The 24,824-nt window shown below is 38.0% G+C and overlaps 1 protein-coding gene across 2 annotated transcripts in view; it reads right to left on the bottom strand.

Annotated features, from left to right (window-relative positions):
• Nucleotides 1–9,772: 9,772 nt before the first annotated feature.
• TSHZ1 (teashirt zinc finger homeobox 1) overlaps nt 9,773–24,824 on the bottom strand; it is a 110,659-nt gene continuing 95,607 nt past the window's right edge. For both annotated transcript variants that reach the window (XM_088475917.1, XM_088475916.1), the window contains exon 3: nt 9,773–14,363. In XM_088475917.1, coding sequence (XP_088332043.1) covers nt 11,182–14,363 — 3,182 coding nt within the window. In that variant the 3' untranslated portion in view covers nt 9,773–11,181. The remainder of the gene's footprint in view (nt 14,364–24,824) is intronic.

Raw genomic sequence — 24,824 nt, forward strand, 5'->3', positions numbered from 1 at the left:
ACATGTATTGAACTAGGAGGTGCCTTTTTATGTTTTGTATACATATCTGGACTCTTAAAAATGTACATGATTTCTATTTCACAAAGTGTCTCAACTTTCACTTTTATTTTAATTTAAATGGGAATATTAGGTGATCTCCATGCCTAAGAAATGGAAGAGCTCATCGATTTTAGGATATGACCTATAATTTGTCTGCTATGGGATACAGGGGGGTAAATAGTGCAACAGGATGAAGTGTTTCCGGCACAAACAAAAATATTTTTCTTGGATATACAGGAAAACTTTTTTGGTGCCATATGTAGAATCCGCACACTCTTGGGTGTGTGGTTGCGCTTTAATATATGCATGCCTGGTGTATATTGTGAAGGCGTGCGTATAGCAGAGAGAGAGAGAGAGACCACATACCCAAGAGTGTAGTGTTCCCGCTAGACAGGAAGGGCAGGGCATGGAGCTCCAGAAAGAGGGCATGGCTGAGCAGGGGGAGGGGGGGTGTCCATGTAATGCTCCAATCCGTCACAGTTGGGGCTGTGCCCAGCACTTATGGAAGTACTGAGCTTCTACCAAGCTGTCCAATCACAGTGAAATGATGCATCTATTCACCCGGCAGAGATAGCTCCAGGCCGGCGTCTCCATTAGGCAGCTGCCTAAGGGCACCAGCCACTGGAGGGCGGCACTGAGTCAATGAAACAAAAAAATTAAGGATGTCTTGGACATCCTTTTTTTCAATTGCGCTAGTGGCGGTCGCGGGTCTAATCAGCCGCTGCTGTCTCTGAGTTAGCTTACCCCACATACCTCACTGGTACTGCCAGAGTGATGTCTTCGCGTCTAGCCTGCGCTGTCAGCTATGCAGCGCTGACATGCCTGTTTACTAGTGTGGGAGCCTGGCCCCCTGGCCAGCCAGCTATATCCTTCACTTGTCCTAACTCCTTCTCCTCTTTTGTAGAAGATGAGGAGCAATGAGCAGGCTGCCAGGCTCAGCCTGTGAAGAAGTATATGAAAAAAAACGCTGACAGCCAGTGATGATGTCAGCTAATCAAGTTTAGTGTTGTGTAGTGATCTTATGTGAATGATTGTATACAAATAATTAAACTACTACTGTAGTAATGTAATTATTTTTATATAATTATTCACATATGACCACTATACCAGCAGAGCACAGGGGTCTGCTGGTACCTGGTGTATGCTGCAAAACATAAAATAAAAAAATAAAATCCATGCAACTTTTTAAAATAATCAACACTGTAGCTGTCAACTTTACTGAGAGTAGAGGGGTGGGGCGGGGAAGAAAACGGACAAATTGGGCATCTCAAGGCACTGTTCTCTGTGCTGTACCCTGCAGTAGGGATGGGCTGGGTTGGGGAGCAGGGACAGGGAGGCATGTGCTTCCCAGGCCAGACCTCTTTAGAATGCATTATGCATTTAGGTCAGCTTATGGGTGGTGGGGGGGAGTGGGCTGAAGTTTTGCCTAGGGTGCCGAGAAACCTTGCAACGGCCCTTGATAGCTCGACACAGCTTTTCCACCCTTGGGACACTATGGCCTGTGTTTGGGAAAGCACAGGGAATGCTGCTTTAGTGTGACACCGCTAACAGGGCAGGGTGCTTATTGCCCCTTTAAAATCGGGCAGGGCGCGGTGCTCTGCTAAAACAGCCAAGCAGGAACACTGAGAGTGGTATTTCTATCTTATAAAATGGTCCCTTTTGTGACAAAACAGTTCTACGTGGAGATGATGTACACCATGGCCAAACGTTTTGAGAATGACACAAGTATTGGTTATCACAAAGTTTGCTGCTTCAGTGTTTTTACACCTTTTTGTCAGATGTTACTATGGTATACTCAAGTAAAATTACAAGCATTTCATAAGTGTCAAAGGCTTTTATTGACAATTACATTAAGTTTATGCAAAGAGCCAATATTTTGCAGTGTTGAATCTTCTTTTTCAAGACCTCTGCAATTCGCCCTCCAATTCCTCCAAGAGCAACTTCTCCCAACCATCCAAGAACAGTTTGGTGATGAACAATGCCTTTTCCAGCATGATGGAGGACATTGCCATAAGGCAAAAGTGATAACTAAGTGGCTCGGGGAACAAAACATAGAAATTTTGGGTCCATGGCCAGGAAACTCCCCAGACCTTAATCCCATTGAGAACTTGTGGTCAATCCTCAAGAGGTGGATGGACAAACAAAAACCCACAAATTCTGACAAAAATCCAAGCATTGACTAGGCAAGAATGGGCGGCCATCAGTCAGTATGTGGCCAAGAAGTTGATTGACAGCATGCCAGGTGGAATTGCAGAGGTCTTGAAAAAGAAGGTTCAACACTGCAAATATTGACTCTTTGCATAAACTTAATGTAATTGTCCATAAAAGCCTTTGACACCTTACGAAATGCTTGTAATTTTACTTCAGTATACCATAGTAACATCTGACAAAAAGGTGTAAAAACACTGATGCAGCAAACTTTGTGAAAACCAATACTTGTGTAATTCTCAAAACGTTTGGCCATGGCTGTAGAGTGAAACATATACAGAATAGGAGGAGAAAATAGTTCAGAATAGGCTGTTTAATTTGAATTATTGTTATTGAGTAAACAATTAACTGGATAACAATGTAAGTGTATAAAATAGTTGAACATTCAGAATAGGCTTCTTAAACGGTTCAACATTAGTAACTACTAATGAGAGTGCTTAATTTTGGAAAGAAAACATGCTGAATAGTGAATTGTACTGGCAGGAAGTGCTTAATGCTTCTTCAGGGTCAAGACTGGCATGTCTACTCACTGTTTGCTGCGCTGGATTCTGAAGTTGTTGCTTAGTGAAGTTCTGTTGAGGACTGATGTCAGGTCCATTGTGTTACAGTATGTAGGAATTTTGAGATTTCTTTACATTTTTCTGTCAGAAATGTGTATTTCAGTGAGGCAGTAATGTGCTGCTTTTCTGTGAGCAGTTTTTCTGTGAGATATGTTATTGTTTACACCTGTGGAGTGATACAGCTGTGGTTTTGTGATGTGGTGGGAAGTAGATCAGGCTTGAGGAGTGCGGTCATTTGGAAATAATACACAGTCATGTGATCTAGTGTGTTAATGTGTCCATTCATGTTGGTGGAATCTGTCTCAATATAACACATCATTTTATAAATCTAGATAACATTTAGTTTTATCCAGGAGCTGCAACTATTTTGCCATTATAATAAAAAAAAAACCTCAGGATAGAATGCAGGAATTACAATTACACTGTACTTCTCATGCTACTGTTTTCGACTTTTGAGCTTAAGGTAATGTTTGGATAGAGATATGGGACAAGAGGTAGACTTGTGTGTCATCAGCATACAGGTACTGGAGTCTAAAGGAGCTGATTAGTTCTCCAAGCATTGTAGTGTACAAAGAGAATAGCAGATGGCCTTTAAGGTCCTCAAAGGTTAGAAAAGTGGCTGGGCAGATGGGAAGTGAACAAGGAGAGAACAGTGTCACAAAGGGAGTATTGCAAGCAGCAGATAGGTGCAGAAGGTTAAACAGGACTTGGAAGTGGGATCATTGGTGACTTTAGCAAGGGAAGTCTTTGTGATGTAGAGTGGATAGAATCCAAATTGAAGTAACTCAAGAAGTGAAACAGAGGAGACGAAGCTTGTGAGACAGTTATAGACAAGCAGCTTCAGTCATTTAGAGGTAAATGTAAAGAGAGAAATTGAATAGTAGCCAGCTACAGAGGCAGAGTCAAAAGAAGGTTTTCTGTGGTTGAGTGAGACAACTTGGGTGAGGGGGAAAAGGTCAGTGGAGAGGGACAAGCTGAGGATTTGGGCTAGGTGTAAGCAGGAGGCGTGAGGACATGGAGTCAAAGGGGCCATATAGAAGAGGAGAAGCTGACAGGAGAGCAGGAGGAAATAATGTAATGGATGGTGTAAATTTTGGAGGTGAAATGGGTATCAAAGCCTAGTGCTGTAAGCACAGTGTGTAGAGGAGTAGGGGTGGGCAGAGGAGGGACTTGAATGTGGTAAAGAAACAAAGAAAGTGGAAGACTAGTTTGAAATAAGAGCCTACAAATAGCTTTGTTTAACAAGAGAAAGGGCAGGCCTGTAAGATGAAATAATTAAATTGAAGTTGAGAAAGTCAGCGTGAGATTTCTCCAGAGGCAATCAGTGGTGCAAAAGCATTTTTACAAATAACAGGTATGCTTGCAATGCTAAGGTTGGGCTTTAGATTTTAGTGTTAACATGGGCAACTGAGTTAAGGACTGAGCTAAAAGAATGATTATACAGAGAGACAGACTGAATGGGGCATGACAAGGCAGGAGAGTGTAATGTTTCATATGAGTATGAAAGATTACAGGGTAAATGGCATAAAAAATGCTTTGTGTGCAGCTTCAGATAGTGGAACAGGAGGGAAAGAACTTAAAGAGGGGATTTACATAGGATGGGCAAGACATGTTGTGAGATTTAGCGTATTTAAAGGAAGAAAGTGAATGAGGAAGTATCTGGAAGTATCTGTTGAGGGGGTAAGTTGGTGGGGGATGAACAAGCTCAGGGAGAAGATAAGAGGAGTCAAGAGGGTAAATATATTAGGGAAAGTCAAGGGAGTGCTTAAAAGTGTGGTGGGTGTTGGTAGGGGAAATATACAAGTTAAATTAGGTAGCAACGAGGTGGTGTGATAGGTAGATGCCGGAGTGTGGATTAGATTTGGTTAATAGAGAGAATGGCAAAGAGCATTAAATCACGGTGGAGGAGATACTCTGCTTGAGACCTGGTAGAATCTTTGTGGTTTGTAGAGTGGGTAAAAGTCCAGGAAAAACCTAAGATACAACTCTTCATACTTGCAATGGCATGATTATGATGCAGGCTGAAATATGCAGACATAGCAGGCTTACAGTACAGTACCATAATGTTCTCTGGAGGTAGAATAGAGAATAAGAATCCAGTTACAATTCTTCAAGCTAGAGATGAAGAAGTTGAGGCAGAGTTGTCCGAAAGTAAAAATATAAAATGGTATATTTGGTCTTTGGCAAAACTATAACACACTACAATTTCTAGTTTCTACTATGGCTGTATCTCCCTCTGCCCATAATAGCATGGGGTGGTTACTGCAAAAAATATGAGAACTTGTTGGTAGTAAGCGGACAATCTTTTTTATCATTCAATTATTAATTTACTTTGCATCTGTATAATACAAGTAGGACCTGCTAAACATATTGCTATACTTATCTGTATAGAACGCTGAATAAATTATCCACTGCAGCTGGTCATTGCAGTCTACTCATCACCTCAACTTTTCAATAATAATTTGAAAGATGATACAAATAATTTCTTAATAAATGTAAATAAGCGGAAGTACTAAAAAAGAGTTTTAGATTTAACAATCCTATGGCTAGAACTGTAAATTGTTTTACAAAATGAAAAAAACAAAAGCTTAGGGTTGCTAAGTTTTGATCTGCCACGTCAAGGCTATTCTTTTCTAGGCTCAAAAATACTCTTCCTGGAGGCTGTTTAAAGTGAATGAGATGGTCTTGGAAAAAGAGGCAACACGTGTATTTACGGATTATATTGTTCATTAGTCATCACAGCACATTTGTATATTCTATATTGGGGCCGATTCAGAGTTGGAAGTAAAGCAAAAGAGGAAGTAACTGTGCCGCTTGGTAAAACCATGTTGCAGTGCAGGTGAGGCACATATGCAGAGAGATTAAGATACTGCATGAGCAGGGGCGTATTTATAATGGGTGCAGGGTGTGCAGTGCACATGAGCCCCTGGGTCCAGGGGGGGCCCACACCGCACCCATACTTTTTTTTCATACTCGCCTCTCCGATGTCCCATGGAGTAGCGATGCTAAAAATGCCGGAAAGTGGCTACCGCGGCCATTTTCCCAGCATTTTGCAAATGCACAGTAAGAAATCACAGAGAAAATGGCTGCCGTACCATTTTCCAGGTAAACCGCACATGCGCAGTAGACTCCGTGCACACTCTAGTATCCAGAGTTTACTGCTGCTGTTAGTTTACTGACAGCAGCTGGGGAGAAAGGAGGGGATCCCCTCCTCTCTTAATACGCCCCTGTGCATGAGAGAGGCATCTCCAACCTCAAATCTAAATTGTAGTGTAAAAATAAGCTGTCCAGTCTTTGTGGGCTCCATGCATAAACAATAAATATTTTCCCTGCATGTAAAATAATCAGTTATTTATTATCAGTTACTATAGTATATAGCACCAGCATATTCCATTGAGCTTTACAATTGAGAACAAACAGTAATAGAATATGACTGAGTAATAACAGACAGACAGAGGCAAGAGGGCCCTGCATGCAAGCTTACATTCTTATATTTGCACCCCTTACATTGCAACATGGTTGGTCCCAGAAACAGTTTCTTGTTCTCATCTCGGAATCAGCGTCATTATTTCAAGAACTGCATAGTCAATGTTTACATAGATGCAGCGTGGATCAATTATTAACGGAAGTGTAGTTATTATTAACAAACTGTAGCATTGTCTTTATGCCACTGTGTTGGCTTTTGTGCCATGTTTTGTACACCAGAATGGCATTAATGTGTTACAAGATGGATGCTTTGTGGATGTGGTTTCAGGTTAACACTTGTGTATACTGAAAAATAATGTCAGTGAGAGATTAGAATTAACAAATTTAATACATCTATGAGACACTTTGACTCCTTATTTGCATGATTTGACTAATTACAAATTTAGGTTAAAATAAGCAGTAAAATTATTTCACCAAGATGAAGTTATTTTCATGACAATGGGAATACATTTAGGGTAAAAACTTTGCATTTAGGGTCCATACTATATGCACAACTTGGACTTGCAATGGGACATCTCCATTTCACAGCAGCCAAAAAACATATGTATGTTAACCACTTGCCTGGCATTGACGTAATTTTTTGTTCACACCAGAAAGTTCTTTATCTGTACTGGACGTAAAATTTCGTCCAGACAGATAAACATGAGGGCGGCTGCAGGAAGAGAATCTTCCCGCAGCTGCTGCCCTCAGAGGGACCTTCCGGTCCCTCTGCTTGCCAGCACCCTCTCCCCCTCTGTCTGCTGTGTTGCCGATCACTGCTGATCAGTCAGCAAAGCAGAACTGAGCAGCCGCTGGGGAAAAGTATGTTAACTTCCCCCCTCACTCCCCTTACGTACCTGGTGCCTAGATCCGGTCTCAAATTGAACGTCGCGATGTTTCCGATGGTGGTTCCGATATTCCGGTATTTGAAAAAACGATGTAAAAAAAAAATCTTAAAAAAAAAAAACTTTTTAATTTTTTTTGATGAAACTATTTTGAATAACTTAAAATGGATGTTGCTCACCTAATTCACTAAAAAAAAAAAACCCGACAATTTTTAATCGTCAGTTAAGTGGTTAAAGGCCTGGCCACATATGTGCACAAACTGCAAGAGGAAATGTACTTTTGCAAAAACAAATGTAGTTGCTATTGAGTTCAAGTGTGTAATGAGTGAGAATATTTTCTTGCTAGGATGAATTCTCAGTATACATGTTGGCTATAAAGTACCTCTTTATCTGTTCCTAACCAATATATGTACATTTGTACTAAACTTGTTTTACTGATTAGTATGTAAAAAATAATAATGCTAATAATACTAATTTTAAAATAAAACAGTATGGCTATAATTCATATGTATCTACTATTCTGTAATAGCCCTGCCACTTGAGATGTATGGAGGTGGGCCAAGATTGGTAATGTCATTTTCACCATGAACTGGGTCATTGAGCCCTGAAAAACTCTTCCTAACTTGCCTCCAGATAGGGACGATGCATGTGCCCTGTGCAACCAAGGTACCACACCCCTTAAAGTCACCGCCTGCCTTCCTCACCCAGCAGAGGTGCAACCCCACCCACCCTTGGTTTTTTTACCTTATATAAAGTGGGCGTGGCATTGTCTACTTTTTTAGGTGCTCCCAACACCCTGGCACCCTAAGTGGCAACTAGGTATGCGTAGTAGTAGTAGTGCTGGCTGTGCCTATGGAACTCCCTGAATTAAGATAAGGAAAGAAGGCAAGCATGCTACAGTATATGTAAAATGTAAATGACCAGAACCATGGTTTATTTTATGCAGGTTAGGCTGGGACTTACAATATGCAGGTGTTTTTCACATGCGTTAATATATAGCATGAACTCCCTTTATGGTCACAGCCAAAGAAAAAGGGAGCATTTTTTTTATTATATCAAAGTATTAAAAATAAAGGATATTGTATACTATATATTTTCTCCTTAATACTTTCTAGTTTATAAAATGATTTGTGATCTAAGAGTAAAACATATAGTAAAAATAATAACAAAAATCTATTCAAATATTAAATTGCTTACACATTACACGATTGTTAGGTGTCACCTGCCTCCTGGTGACAATAATAAGTATACTTTAATGCTTTCTCTATCTTTTCTGCGTGAGCTGGAGATTTCAGTCAGCATGTGCCAATATAGTTTGAGCAGTCACAACCCTCTTAATAAAGCAGAACTGGCTGGCCAAAACTAGTATTATATGTTTTACTTTTTTGAAACAATAAGGGACATGTATGAACTGCAAAAAGTTTAGACACGCAATGCTGCTTTGTGTACACAAGATCAACTTATCCACTTAGCGCATTCGAAATTGTACACCCGCTTCACTTCATTATTACATATTGGTGTAAAAGATTGGTGCACTTATGTGTTTAATCTTTAGCCAGTTATTACCCATGGTCATCCAACTCCTTCTATAAGCTAATACTGACATTTACACCCACAAAGACATTACCATCCTTTCCCTCAGATGTTTTCCTCTTGTAGAAATGTGTGCAATTGCCCAAAGTAGTCATGTGACGCAAAAAAACACTTTGTCAGATGGTCAACCCTTAATGCTGTGAACAAACTGTTAGTGTTGCAGAGAATCCTCCAGAATTAAATTGTAATTTTAAACCATATGAAAATAGATAAAATAATACAATTTTATGAAGATTATCATATTTCAAACTAACTTATTGACCAATTAAACCATATAGAAAGTATTATATCATACAGTATTTTCTGTCTGGCAATAAGATTTCAAATATAAATGCATTTTTAATTAAAAAAAATAAATAAACTAAAAATGACAAAAAAAAAATAGAAAAGTTTGAACTTCGCACTTTTGCTGTACTTCCAAATTTTGATGAGTGGGACAGGGGACTGCCAGCAGGTTAATTAAAATGTGATAAACCAATTTTTTTTCAAATGAGAGGCAGACATTTCCAGATGACACTTGAAGATATATCACTTTTATCACACATGAAAATGCGTATTCATTCAATTCCAAATTAGTCTGTAAACGCTGTATGAAAAATAGTAACAGTCACGTCTCAGCTCTTGACTTTAACTGACAGCACAGCTGTACAAATGTTACACCAAGTGTAGATGAGGTAGAGAAATTATTGTTTAGTGAATGCTGAACAACTGAAAGATCATTTTTAGCATAAATAAAAATAAGAACCATTTTTTTACTAGAATTTAGGATGCTGTATGTCAGCCACTGAACTAACACCCCTTGCATATCTAGATAGAAACTTTCACATATATAATGCCCTTCATTAATTGTTAAGGCAGCATTATTTCTGTATGTGTCCTTTTTGAAACTATTGTGACTTGTTTGTAACATGTTAATGGAAATAGCCTGAATGAAATATGTCAGGATACAGATACTGAATAGATGATTTTGAATAGAATTATCTTGGTTGATTGCATTAGCAATACCTCTTACTGCTGGAATAACACCTTAACAGCACAATAATGACGACATGACAATGTATGTAAATCAAGAACTGCATGTGGGTTTATTTCACACTTGAGAAAACAGTGGATTTAATTGTGTGAACCAAAATGTACTGTACAATATTAATGATAGAACATCAAACTGTATAATTCATAGTGCATTGCTATATTCTGTATTTATTTCATTTTTTTGTCAGTTTCTTTTGTACGTGCATCTAAAAAGATGCAGGCGCCAGAAAAATGTATCTGGTTAAGTCAATCTGGAGGAACTTAATTTTATTCAAAAAATTTGATTTTTTTTTTTTTTACATTTTATATACATAGGAATTGAATATAAAATGACAATATAAAAAGTTCAAAGTGAAAGCATACAGCCATAAGGTACAAAGGAAGCGGAACGGTTTTAAACGGTAAGATATGTAACATGTATTTTTAAATTATTATCTTATATTTACAGGGAACATAATCCAGTATCTGCCTCAGACTGTCCTGTTATTTTGTCAGCCAGAAGGACCTGCAATGAAGTATAAATTTAACCCTTTAGATGCCTGATTGCTCCAGTTGGTGGGTAATACCCAAATAGTGAACCTGCTGGTAGCAAAGGAGATTAAAATGCAGCACAGTTGTGGTGAGATAAGTTTGTACCATAGTTTTTATATGGAAATAAGAAAATGTATTATTCATTTTGCAAAACATGACATATTTTGTACATATCTGAAAAACATACTTGCATACAAGAATTTACCCAAGTGAATTTTTTTTTCCATTTCACACTTGATGGTACAGTATATTTCCTGTAAATTCTATTCTTTTCTCAAGTTTGCAGTACTATTATTTTTTATTTTGCATATGTGGCAGAGTAACCCTAGGAGTACTAAATAGCGTTCCTCCCTCATCCCAGGGCTGCATACATACTTTTCTTATTTAAGATTTGTATTCAATTTTTTTTGTTATATATTTTAATTTTAAATGTGATTTGTATAAATACTTTAATTAAATATGTATTTTTTTATATCAAAAGGCACAGAAATGCTATGGCAGTGCTCAAAGGGTTAAATTGATGCCACAAGATTTTCCAACCTTTATTGTCATGGCAACGTGTTAATTTTAGGATGTTTTTTTTTTTGTCATTGTTCTTTGTGGTTAAATTAATGTCTCTCAATAGTGTCTCCCACTACATTCTATAAAAGATAGCTTAACATCAAGAACAGATGTTGAAAATTAAAGGTCAGACATTGACTCACAAAGAAAAAAAAACATGCACAAATTAGACAAAGCGAATATAAATATAAATATAAAATATGTGTAAGAAAAAAAATTCCAGATAAGCAGTTCAACAAAAAGTAAGACTGATTTCAGAGGCTCACGTCAGGCCTAGTGCAGTGTTATGAATATGTTTAGTGCAATGTTCTTCTGGTCACTTGCATACCTGGCTGCATAACTGGATGTTACTGTTTTTCCAATTCAGTTACATATATCACATGGTCCTCTGGGGACTTTCCATGTGTTTTACTAAGGTGCAGTTTAACTGCGTGTTTGCTTGCAAAAGTCCGGTTGCAGAGCTTACACTGGAATGTGGAGCCCGAGTCCTCCTCAATTAGTCCAATTGAGCCTAAAGCCTTATTGGTGATAACTTTTGAAACATTCTGCTGTTCTTGAATCTGATTTAGAGAAAGCTTTGAAAGATCCTTTAAGCTAAAGCCTAGATGTGTCTCTAAATGACTTATATATGTTGAAGCAGTCCGGAACTGAGAGGCACAATCATTACAAAAAAAGACAGGATGGCCTGTGTCCAAATTCTTTAAAAATTTAGTTCCCCCTGTCCTTCTTAATTGATATTTGACATTGGCCAGCCAGTGGCTAATCGTCGTCATTGAAAGGCCAGTAAACTTAGAGATGTGTACCCGTTCTTGTGGACCCAAATCTGACATAATGTATTTGCCTTCAGCTGTCTCCCTTAAGCTAGATGCAAATTGGGCCTGAAGTATAAGGAGATGCTGTGGGTTCCAATTGGACTGTCTGCCTTTTCTCTTATGTACAGGGGACAACTCATCCAATGCCTCCTCAAAGCTACTGCCATCTGCATCAGACTTTTCAGATACAGTTGATGGTGTAGAAGACTTGGGTGTTAAACGTCCTGTGAGGTTCTTCACCATGTCAGAAATATCCATCAATGCACTTTCTCTTAAAGGTGAGGAGATAGAGTCTGTCATACTTGCAACAAGAGGTTTGTTTTTGGATTTTGTCAGATCTATTGGCTGGTCACTATTCTCATAGTAATACCTATCAATCGAATCCACTTGTTTGACAGGAGTGGTTGGATAGATAGGTTTGTCTAACATGCTATTACTAATTTTATATAACATTGCCAGTGGATCCAAAGATGGACTTACAGGTTTTGACACTTTGCCTAAATGTGTATTCATTATGGATTGTAATGCACTCAATGGATTAATAAAAGTTGGCTCAGAGGAATGATCTGTAATAATTCCTAAACTGTTGCACCCATTTGTTACTTTTGTTTTAAGAGGTTCTGTACCATTTGGTGCATGGGGTTCCAATGGGACTTCTTTTTTTGTCTTCTGAATTTCAGCCTCTGTGTTTTTTTTTATAGCTTTATTGATGGCTTCCTCTGGTTTAAGAATGTCTTTATTTTCTTTTGCCACTGGAGATACTGGCTTAACTGGAGGCACCCTTTCTTTTTCTAATGTTTTTTCTTCTTTCTTTATATTAATTTTTCCTGTCACCTTCTCCACTAACTCTTCCATTGCAGAAACATTGCTTTTATGAGGTGGAGGTGTTAACTCTCCCGGAGAATGGATCAAAGCATTATGGTCAGATGCCATGGACTTGACACTGCTGGCGTAAGATGGCTGCATCTGAACACTCTGAACTGTTGGCTGCAGTGGTTTTATAGTTCCAGGCAACTGATAAGCAGCATGGATACTAGGGTATCCTCCCCAGGAAGGTGCTCCATTTTGGGCTTTACTGATTGCAGAGGACACTGTGTTTTCCAGTGATTTTAAAATATCCAGCCCGCCTTTAGGACTATCATCTAAATCCTCCTCTCTGAGGTATTGGTATGAGGTTGCAGGCTCAATTTTCTCAGAGTCCTCATTTTCTTCTTTAATCTTCTTTTCTGGCTCAGGATTATTTACTCTTTCCTTTTCAGAATCTTTCCTGTCTTCGGAAAGTGGAGATGCATCTGGCGAGTCTGGCTGCTTCTTTATATACGATGCTGGTAGTCTTGCGTGTGTAGTTGGGGGCAATGGTATTGACTGAATTTTCTCTTCGACTAATGCATCCAGAACCAGTTGTTTGCCTTTTTTAGATGCAGAATTGGTCACTTTTAAGAAATGTCCGGTGACCATCATGTGAGCAGTAAGTTGCTGTAAAGTATCATGTGAGCTACCACACTCCATACACTTTAAAATCTGAGCTTTGCGTGCCTCAAACTGCCATGTATAACTAGCACCATTTTGATAGCCATATCTATTGTTAGGAGTCACATATGGATTGGCAGCTTTAGGGTCCTTTCCACCATCACTTGCTGTGGCACCTGGGGAGATTCCTGCTTGTTCGGGGGACTCAGGCGATGCTAAATCCTGAAGGGCACGTTTTTTTGTTGTAGGGACCAATTTTGTGATAGCTGGTACTGGCTCTTTCAGAGGCACTTTTTGGTAATGCTTCGTTTTAATCATGTGAACACTAAGATCTTGCAATGACTCAAAGGAATGTCCGCAATACATGCATTTCAATACTTTTTGTGCATCTTCTTTCCCTTCCATTTCCATAAGTGATCTCTTTCGAGGTTTAGACCAGCGTTTCGTTCTTTCAGATTCTCTCTCTCTATTGTTATCACGATAATGTCCCGTTTCATTCATGTGGACGGTTAGCTCCACCAACGTGTCATATGCTCCACTGCAATCTTTGCATCGAAACTTACTGGCACCAGTGAAAACAGATCCATATAGTTTATTATTTTGCCGATAAAGTTGCACCGTACTAAACAGGCTGGGCTCTGGCAGAAGTCCATATGATGTCTGCTGTAATGTCTTCGCCAATGCAGCCTGGTGCCAGTCATACCCAGAAGCACTGTTGCTACTGGTAGTGTTGCTTGTACTAACACTAATACTAGTGCTTGTATTAGTACTACTACTGCTTGTAATGGTCGTAGGAGTAACAGAGTTAGGCCTTGTATCTGTGGTTTCACTCACTTTGCTTCCATTTGTACTTGTAGTTGGAGTAGATTTCTTCAGATCTAATGCCAGAGCCGACCAGCTGCACTCTGAAAGCAAGTTTGTGTAGACTGCTTTGATTTGTGCCAAACTGTCCTGAGGGTAAGACATATTGTCCACATTCTGGCTATCTTCCCGGTCTTGCCCATCCTTAGAGGAAGTACTTTTAAAATCTGCTAGATGATCACTTGCTTCACTAAATGGTGAACCATAGCCAGCATCCTGATTAGTTGCACTACTAACGGGAGAATTCTGATAGCTCTGAGGCTCTTTGTTTTCTTGCTCCTCGCTAAATAAATATTCACTGTCTTGGACATCCAAAGAAAGTCCATCATCTTCCACATTATCTTCATCAATTTCAGCTGCCTTTAATTCCTCTGCAGGAACATATGCTGAAAGTCAGAATAAAAATATTTTAGAAAAAAGTTTTCTTTATGGCATTTCAACAATACATGTACGTAAAGGAAGGAGTAAGTAGAGATTTATGGAGATAGTGAGAAAGAAAAGGAAAACAAGGACAAAAACATGCTGTAACAAATAGGGTCTGTTGGAAGCAGGGTAAAAGTGGACAACTGGAAAAGTATTTGTATAATTTATGGAACATATAATACAGGCATATTCAAAAGAAGCACCTGATGTGTATTGGTTGTAAAGCCTGTATGTTAATTTTGCCTGTATATTCAAGTACACATTCTAGTTTTGCACCATTCTTGATTTAAAGTCATTAAACAATGTAAGTCAGATTCTGCACTACAGTACAGTAACAAGATGTTTTATTATTCTACCAAAAGTAGTAAACACATAGACTTCCATTTGTCTGGGCATCGGCCTCTCCCACTTTCAAATCAACAGCAATAAAGAAAAAAATTGCTAAAACAATATGATAGCAATTTATTTAACTGAAGGTGGTAAACATTAGAACACATAACAAATTAAGATAATTTCAAATAAAGACTAGTATATTTTGTCCAGGCAGTGGTATAGGGCCTGATTCAGAGTTGTAGCTCTATTGTTACGCAGAATTGCAGCGGCAACTGAGACGCCTGAGACATGTTTCTTGCGCACATTATCGCAGATGCAGGATGTGACATCCCCTGAGAAGATCGCAATACGCTTGCTTTCTTTGCTGTCACTCCTCGTTACCTACCACGAACGCTCCTTGACTGTCAATCACACAGAGTAGCTAGTCTCTGCGAGAGTGACTATGGTAATATACCGTGGTTCCGATGCATGCGCAGATTGCCGATTACTGCTCAATTGCGTAAATATTGGAATAGCATACATCTCTCAATCAGGTCCATAATGTGAGCAACCAAACTAGTACTAGTGACAATATGCGGTGACAAATGCATGGCCATGCGCTCAGAATACACTAAAATACTGCTGGCTAAGGCCACAAAACTTTGGCACATATCTATTATTGATAGATGTTAATAAACAAAATAATAACAAATCTTTGAATGAGGTGACTTAAGTAAATGGAAATGTTTAAAATTCCTTAAGGATAATTGTATATACAATAAAAATTTTGATTTAGGTTGACAAATTTTGAATGAAGAAAATCTCACTTGAATAGGAACCTAATAGTGTGAAGGGCTTCAACAAACCCAAAATGTCATAATCAGGACCATTAAAGTTAGTGCCCTCCAGGGTCAGATAGTAGATAGTATTAAATAGCGTTAGAGGCAGTGCCCGTCAGGATCAGACAGTAAATAGTATTAGATAGTAAGATAGTATTAGAGGCAGTGTCCACCAGGGTCAGGTAGATCGTATTAGATAGTAAGATAGTATTACTGGCAGTGCCCACCATGGTCAGATAGTAGATAGTATTAGATAGTAAGATAGTATTAGAGGCAGTGCCCGTCAGGGTCAGACAGTACATAGTATTAGATAGTAAAACAGAACAACCACCAAAACAGGCACACCTAGGCGCCTGATCAGAATATGGAGATATCGATCTTAGGACTTGATTCTGAGTTGGGAATACAGTGAGATATCTCTCTTAACTGATCATCTTGGTGAAACCATGTTGCACTGCAGGTAGGGCAGATTTAAAATGTGCAGAGAGATTTAGATTTGGGAGGGAGGTGTCCAAACTGACATCTAAATTGTATAGTAATAATAAAGCTGTGCAGTATTTGTGGGCTACATGTAAAAGCAGCCAGTATTTACCCTACATGCAAAAAAATTAAAATAAGATGTATTTACACCCCTTGCATTGCAACATGGTTTGTCTAGGTACACAGTTAAGTGCTATCTCTCTCTCTATTCCCAACTCTGAATCAGGCCCTTAGTACCCAATCCACGCTGCAGCTTCTTAATAGAGGTAATTGCCACACCTCTTAACAGTAAAAACCAAGAAAACAGAATAATAAAAAGCACTGCTGATTGGAGACCTTCTGTCTTAATAATAGTAAATACAGTTTAATATAACATACAAATGGCCATATATAAAACACATAAAATTAAAACACAAGACAATTTGCATAAATAACAATGCATAGGTATAGATACTCCTGAAATATCAGGTTAATATCTGAGCATGTGGTTATATAAAGCAGCCGAGACAATAGCAAGCTGCCGACAACTCCACATGTGTTGCTATGATGTGGAAGTAAACATATAAATACAATATAATAAATGCAACAGGTCCACACTTCACTAGATGTTTCTCTGGATTATATCCTAAAATGACACTTCAAGATTTCAAATGTATTTTAATCCATACCATTTTATTAGGTCAAGGACCCATTGAATAACAGTACTTTTTGTTCCTTGATGTTTGGAGAGGACTTGATTATAAATATATGTGAGTACACGATCTCAAGTTTTGTCCATTTAATAGTTGGGAAATTTCTCATAGAGAGATAAAGATGCTCCCATTTCCCTTAATGGGATATATATAGTCAGCCAGGTACAAGCAGTCTCCGATATCCTTCACCCGTTTTGTAAACAGATATTTGCAAGAATCTTATTAATGCCCAGGTGATGGTGTTCACTGAGAGTTATCTTGATGTGGTTACTCACAGTGAAGTTGATCCAACAGAGCGCTCTGTTTTGGTGGATGATAGTGTGGAGCTGGAGCCTGTAACGCGTTTCCCCGCCTTGTGGTATACCACAGCGGCTTCCTCAGATAAGCATACTGTACATATCTGCAGACTGAGTCATCTACAGATATATCTGCAGATGATGGTTGTTCATACACACTGAACAACCATCATCTGTGTTCAGTGTGTAGGAGGGGGCGAGTCCCACGGCTGCTGCTTCATGTGTCTGCAGACCACCCATACACACTTGCCGATGGACACTTATGTCTGAAGATATATCTGTGCATCGGCTGTGCAGCACAGCAAATACGATATATCTGTGAACGACGTCGTTCACAGATATATCGTGGGTACACACTGGCTAACGGGCAGCATATATAGGCCGATCAATTGATAGGCCAATATATCTGTCAGTGTGTACCCAGCTTTAGACATGTATATGACCATTGAAGAATTTGCTCTCTCTGCAACGGATCGCCTTTCTACATTTACTACGACATGTTTCCACTGGCTAGAAATTAAGGAATCTGATAAACATAAGGCCTTAATGGCCTGATCTAACTGAGTTCTGCCTCACATTGTTTTGATTTTGAGATTTGTATAGTTTGATGGAGACCTAGGATGCCCTCATTTCCCCTCTCTACCCCCTCCCCGTCTTTCTTTGTCCTTGTATCTGTTTATTTATTAATATTTCAAATATATATGCATTTGTATAATGCGTGTTGCTGATTACATATTTTCAAAATGTGTTTATTGTATCTGTTTTATCTTTTGCATCTTTCAATAAAATAATACATAAAAAAAGATAGTAAGATAGTATTAGAGGCAGTGTCAGGGTAAGATTTCCTTCTTTAACTTATGTCACCTACAGTATTTCCAGCAAGTGTTTTGCTTGTAATTGTTCATTAAAAACTCTCAGGTTGCTAACAATTCATATAAAAATGTATTTGTGTTATTTACTTAAAAATTAAAAATTATTCTTCCATATTTAGCTTAGCTTCAATCATACAAAATTTTCATACAGTCCCAAAGACAGTAAATATATATTCATACTGATCCACTTTCCAGAAATGTAATTTTTTTATATTTACAGTGCATTATATATTATCTAGAAAATATCAAAAACAAAAGTTTTAAAAATGCTTTTAATTTGCTGAGCCATCAATGTTATAGACACAAATATGTTCTACAATTTCTTCTTTTTATAGTCACTATGAAGAGCACTGCTAAATAATTTAAGATAGAAATGTCGAGGTATATTTGGAAAAGACAGTTAACTTATAAATGTGTTTTAGTAGATTTAAGAAAACATTTCTTACTATACATATATATGTTTTAAATGTATCTACATGGACATCCTGCAACTTCTGTTACAGTACGGCATATTCAAGGTGGATCACACATTGGGCTCAATTAAATTCAACGCAAATTGAATAGTGCCAGGAAGGAGCTCCCGGAGCTATTCAATTCAGCACGCTGTTATGTCGGAGAATGCCCATTTTCATGCCATAACGATGGTGTTTAGTCACGAGAACCGGCATTCTCTGATTTAAGTGCCTGCTGTGATGCTGTTTCCACCGCGCTAAGGGCAGAAAACAGCATCACGCCAGTAGTTTTGTCGGATTTCTGCTCGCACCCCAGGAGGGGTGTGAGAAGAAATCCTTCAGTCGGGCTTAACAGCGCGCTGATTTGAATAGCTCCGGGAGCTCCTTCCTGGCGCTATTGAATTCGCATTGAATAGAATTGAGCCCATTAAGATAAAAAAATAATGAACACTCACATGTCTGTATCATGCCTATTTTCTTTAATTGTATATTTTATATATATATATATATACCTATATATATATATATATATATATATATGTATAAAATAAGGATTAAACAGACTGCACTCGGGATTAGATGTAATAAATCACCAATGTGTTTATTGTGCAAACAACAGTATTGAGAATAACTGTGATTTTTTTCAACCTTGATTCTTGTTGAGCTTGAAAAAGAATCATACTGATTTGACACGTTGCTGTTGCACTATAAACAATTAGTTTATTGCATATTACCATGCTTGCCAACTTACTGGCTGCCAGGTTAGCACTGAAGGGGGCATGGTGGTGGTAATGGTGGGTGTTGCAGGGGCATGGCGCGCGATTGCATTATCCTAGGTCCACCATCAGCTATACAATGTAGAGATTTCTGACATTGTAAAGCAGGAGGTGGGACTACGATGGCGTGATTCAGCGCAAATCGCGTCATCAGACCCCTCTGCACCGCCCACTTTCGACTTGCTCTCTCCAGTGGGGGGCGGGTGTGCCTCTCGAAATTCAGGAGCCTTTCGGCCATTGCAGGATAGTCAGCAAACATGCATATAACCCTGAGTGATGTTTTTTCATGCCTTACTAACAATACTAGGTTCTGGCACCCAGACTTTAAAGATTTATTTTGGGTGTGTCTTTTTTTTTCTGGGTCTGGTGAAGGACGTTCTACTCCCGCCCCTCCCCCTCGCAACGACATTTACTTCCGTAAGCATCGACATGCACATGTTCTCCATTGCTTCATATGCAAGTACACAAATACTCTCCATTGTCCTGTAAATAAAAAGGAATGATGGGGATACGTAAATAAAAATGACAATGTGCACACAGCTAAATGCAATCAATCCCTGCTTTATCACAGCTGAGAAAATATCGTAAACATAGACCTGTGTTTAAGTAAGAACACTTGTAAATCCTAGTTTGCATTAAATGTTTTGAGATTTGTTGTGTCCATTAGATAAGAGAGAAGTTGCAGTAAAATTAGTTCATTTTGCAGTGGAACAGAGATATGACGTTTCGACAATACAATGTACCTGTCCTACTGTAATTTCCCACTGTATATATGTGAATTGCACATTATGCAGAATTCATAGTCTATAAATAGATTTCGGATGAGACAGTGGACACTTAAGACCAATGTCACTGGTGAAATGTACAAAATCCAGGGCCAAATAGTGACTGTTTCACACAACGTATCCCCAGATTTTGCGGATCTCTAGGTTTATTGTTATTGTTTATATTTGTTACTTTTCTAATACATTACTACGTGTATAGTAATGCTAGAAAACTTGTACATTTATCAAATACTGAATTTTCTTGCTTTATCTAAATGTGACAGTTTTTCTTTTAGTTTCTCAGCTGATGGATACTTTTTTTTTTTGTAAATACATATTCATGGTTTTTCAAGCAGAAAATCTGCAGTCATCAGATTTGATCAGTGTCATGGAAAAAAAGCATGGAAATTGCCTTGTTTTGTCCAAAAATAGTTTTTGTATTGGGGATTTCAGGTATCGGTTTGAGGTAAATCACTGGTATCTATTCAGCGACCTACTTCTCAGGAAGTCAGTGTGCTTCCAAGACATTCAATCGTATAAGGTTACAGGCTGCTACCCTCCAGTACATTTAAATTTGCTTCAACTTTACAAAGGGAAATTAAACCTTGATATACATATAAAGATGTAACCATTGCATAAACAAAAAGAAAAACAAGAATAAAAATGATAGTAGGTCCTGAAGCTAAATCAAGTGTATCTCTGTGTTTTACAGCACCAGTATATGTACAGTGTGCTTTTAAGTACTGCCGTGAGTTGCCAACATGGAATGCCTTCTGGATGGCAGTGTCTATTCATTCTAATGAAACAGATGTGCTGTCTTCTCTGGATAACATTAAATGCTGTGCAAAATAATTTAAGCAGACACAATGAAAAATATGAATATTTGTGGTGCACAGAGACAGCTTTCAAATGCGTTTCTTGTTCTACATTGTGCTGATAAAAGACAACCATAAAGGACACACACATATATAAATAAATTGTGACCAAATGAAACTCTCACTAAAGATATCTCTGTTTCTAAGCTGTAAAAAGCAACATCTCATTTATTTATCTGTGTTAATAAAATCCCATTATGTTATAAGTTTATTAGTTAGTTTAAATGGCATGTCTGCCATTTTGTTCCATTTATGCTGGTAGGTGTACCAAACCGGGCAGGCAGCTGTGATGCCACGCAGGACACAACACAGAGCGACAGTCACTTTATAGTAATCCTGGTACAGGCTTTGAAATGGAGTTTAAATCATCCATTCACAGTTTACCTACACAAATTATAGCAGAGAAGCCTTATTTTAACTAATATGATCTTTTCGGTTTTGAGATTATATATATATATATATATATATATATATATAAACACTACACGTATATAAATGTTTTGTAGAGGTTATAAAACTAATACTATGATGAAATATTTAAACCTAAATAATACAAGGCATTAACAAAATTCAATATAATAAGCTTGAAATGGCTGCAGTTAAATGCTCTATAAGTATCACTTATATCCAACAGAATATTTATGGTTTATTATTTATTAAAATAAAAATATAAAAATGGGATATATAATGATACAAAAAAATGTTAAGAGTATCATACAGTTTTGCTTTGTATTCTGAATGTAATATTATTATAAATTAGACTAAGCAAAAGAAACCAATGATAATTTTGTGAACAACGCAATATAAAATGTTTAGTATATTACTGGCACTGTATTTGTGGTATGCTAACTTTTTAGTAACCTTACAGACAGACTGCATAAGACGTATTTGAACATTAAGATAAAAAAGTAACAAAGAGATGGAAGATAAGGGGAAATATCAGCTTGTCTAAAATGCTATTTTTCCAACATGTCTGATGAAATACAAGTCATTTAAAAAGCTGGTATTCGAAGATGGTTGTCACTTTCGATAGGGGCTGGCACGGCTCACCTAGACATGTGACACTTTGGTGGAAGTTAGGTCTGCTGCAATACTGAGAGCAGTGGAGATCAGGCTGACAAAGACTGCAAGGCCGAGTTGCCTTAGGCTGTTAGAGAATGAATTCATCATGCAAGTGAATTTTTGTCTCCATTTTTACTACTTACTGAAAATGAGATTCTATTTCTGTTTTGTTATGAAAATTAAATATAATTCAGAGACTTTATTTAAAAAAATTGTTAGAGATAACCAGTTGCATTATACATATGCTAAAATAATCAGTGCTTGTGTTTAACATGTAAAGTGAACATATGTAAAATATCTTAGAAAATAGAACTTTATTTGGATTGATTATTGATGTTATGCCCATCAAATAGAACTGACATTTAGGGGTCTATTTACTAAGCAGTGATAAGAGACAGAGTGAAAAGTGATAAGGTGCCAGCCAATCAGCTCCCAACTGTCATTTTTCACTCTGTCTCTTATCACTGCTTAGTAAACAGACCCCATAGGGTTCTATTAAAGGGGCGATAAGCTCTATCTCTGACAAAAAACGGGTCACCAACATTTATTTATTTTGAAATGTGGAACTGAAACCCAAGCTTTTACCTCCAAGCTTTTACCTGTGCATGTGTAAGCTGGCTAGCTGGGCCACACAAGTGCTTATCTCCCAAGATAAGAGGTAACCACAGGTAAGATGTAAGTCAAGCTTTCCCGCACATGCCAGTATCGCCAAGGCAGATAAGTATCATTCCAAAGACTTAGGGTGGGTTGTATCAAAGTTATTAATGCGACTAAACTTCTGAAAATTTCATTTTCAGAAGGTTTGCGGTAATACATATGGATTCCTGTATCTATTAAAAAGGGTCTGTTGCAAATATCAGAGATATCTGCTGCAGACCTGATGTACAACAGTCCCTGTAGAATTCTATGGTGCTGTGTTGTGCCCGGAGCATCTGCATGATGGGAAACGTCATCTATAGATGGCATTGCTTATGGAAGCCTAGAAGCCCCCAAAGAGGGATTAGAAAAATCTCTTTCCATAGAATTGTGTATATTGTACCAATTTACTGCAAAGTAAATGGATGTTAGTGTGAAGTGTGTATATTCTCCCTATGCTTGCGTGGATTTCCTCCAGATGCTCTGGTATCCTCCTACAATGCAACAATATACTGGTAGGTTAATAGGCTCCTGACAAAAATGATCCCTAGTGGGTATTAGTGTGCATGTGGTAGGGAACGGAATGGGTATGAAATACCAGCGGCTGAATAGCTGCCAGAAGCCGAAACGCTGAAGATCCCGACAGGGGTGGTAAGTATACTATCCCTACCCCTCTCCCCCCCTAACCCTCCGTTTGGTGCCTAACCCTAACCTCCCCCCCTAGTGCCAAACCCTAACCTCCCTCCAGTGATGCCTAACCCTAACCCCCCCCTTACCGCACCCTAAACCTAACCCTCCCAGGGGGGTGTCTAACCATAATCTCCCCCCGGGGGTGCCTAAACCTAACCCCTAATATCGGTGGCATCATTTTGCCAGGGGCCAAGATTCCGGCGTCTGTATTTCGGTGACTGGCATCTCGTCTGCCAGCAATTTAACTACATCCCTGTAGGGAATATAGATTGTAAGCTCCACTCGGGCAGGGACTGATGTGAATGGCCAAATGGTATCTGTAAATTGCTGTGGAATATGTGTGCACTAATATATATAAATAACTTAATAAATAAATAAAATATTAGGCAGTGCTTCTTTGTTGTAGTACTCAGTACCTACATATTTTTAATTCTCAGAACTAGTTCCAGAAACAGGAATAAATCACTTAAATCATTTCAGAAATTAACATAATGAGCATCTGCACACTTACCTGGAGTTTGGTAGCTACAATAAATAATATATCAACTTATAACTTTAGATGAATACCTGTACCGGTACCTATTTTATAGAAAAAAAAGCACTGATGATGTTAGGTCACCTTGGCGTTCTAATACTATATAAAAGCAGATTTGTTTTCAGCAGATGCCATATCAATATGGCAGTTGTCATAAAGCACATTCACCACAGTTTGCTTCTGACATGTGGGGGAGAGCTGTTCTCTATTAGAGTAACAATGTTGCTGGGTTTCCACAATTGGGGCTACAGTGGTTATATTGCAAGATGTGTTTTAACAATCGGATGCCCAGGAACTGAATTACATAGATCCTAAACTACATACTGTTAATGGCAGGCCAATTCTACGGACAGCAAACAGAACATAAACACAGGACTTATTGAGGTCTGGCATAGTAAATATATTTGGTGAATGCTCAGAAAGTAGTTACGTATAATTTTGTTTTGTTGTCTTGTCTTTTCCGTAAGCTAAAGTGTTGCATGTGTGCCTTAAAAATTTTATGTTATGGAATAATAGTATACAAAAATGACATGATTATAGTACACTGGTTAACAATTGCCCCTATTTACTGTGTGTGAAGTAATTTACACAATTACTAATTACTCTGTGTAAACAGCCATAGCAAATATTATGCCTAAAGACTTTAAGATGAAACAATCCATCTTTGTGATGAGGAAGGATGTTATGAAAGACAACTAACCAAATATTTGCAACATTTTTAAATTTCAATATTCTATTAGATTTAATTATACACAACTTACTTACACAACTTTATTTTTATGACAGCTCTCTTAAAAAGGCCACTTATTATCATATGAAAAGTAGTAAATTACCATTAATATACTTGATATGAGAACTCCAGGACATTTTCATTAGAAATTATTGCAGTGGCCTTTCAAATCATAAACAACACATACATACATACATACATACATACATACATACATACATATATACATTCAAAACAAAAAGGGTCATTGGAAACATACTTAATACTGGAGAAAAAGTGGACTGATGAGACTACTCAGTAAACCCTAAATAAGTTAAGTTGCATATCTAATGCTCAATAGATCATCACACATTCCAATCCTCTTTGTGTCTTTCACAGTTGAATAAGAACATTATCCCGGAAGAAGTACGTCT

This window comes from Taudactylus pleione, unplaced genomic scaffold (assembly GCF_031769625.1).
Source record: "Taudactylus pleione unplaced genomic scaffold, aTauple2 ptg000179l, whole genome shotgun sequence".
Lineage (NCBI taxonomy): Eukaryota > Metazoa > Chordata > Amphibia > Anura > Myobatrachidae > Taudactylus > Taudactylus pleione.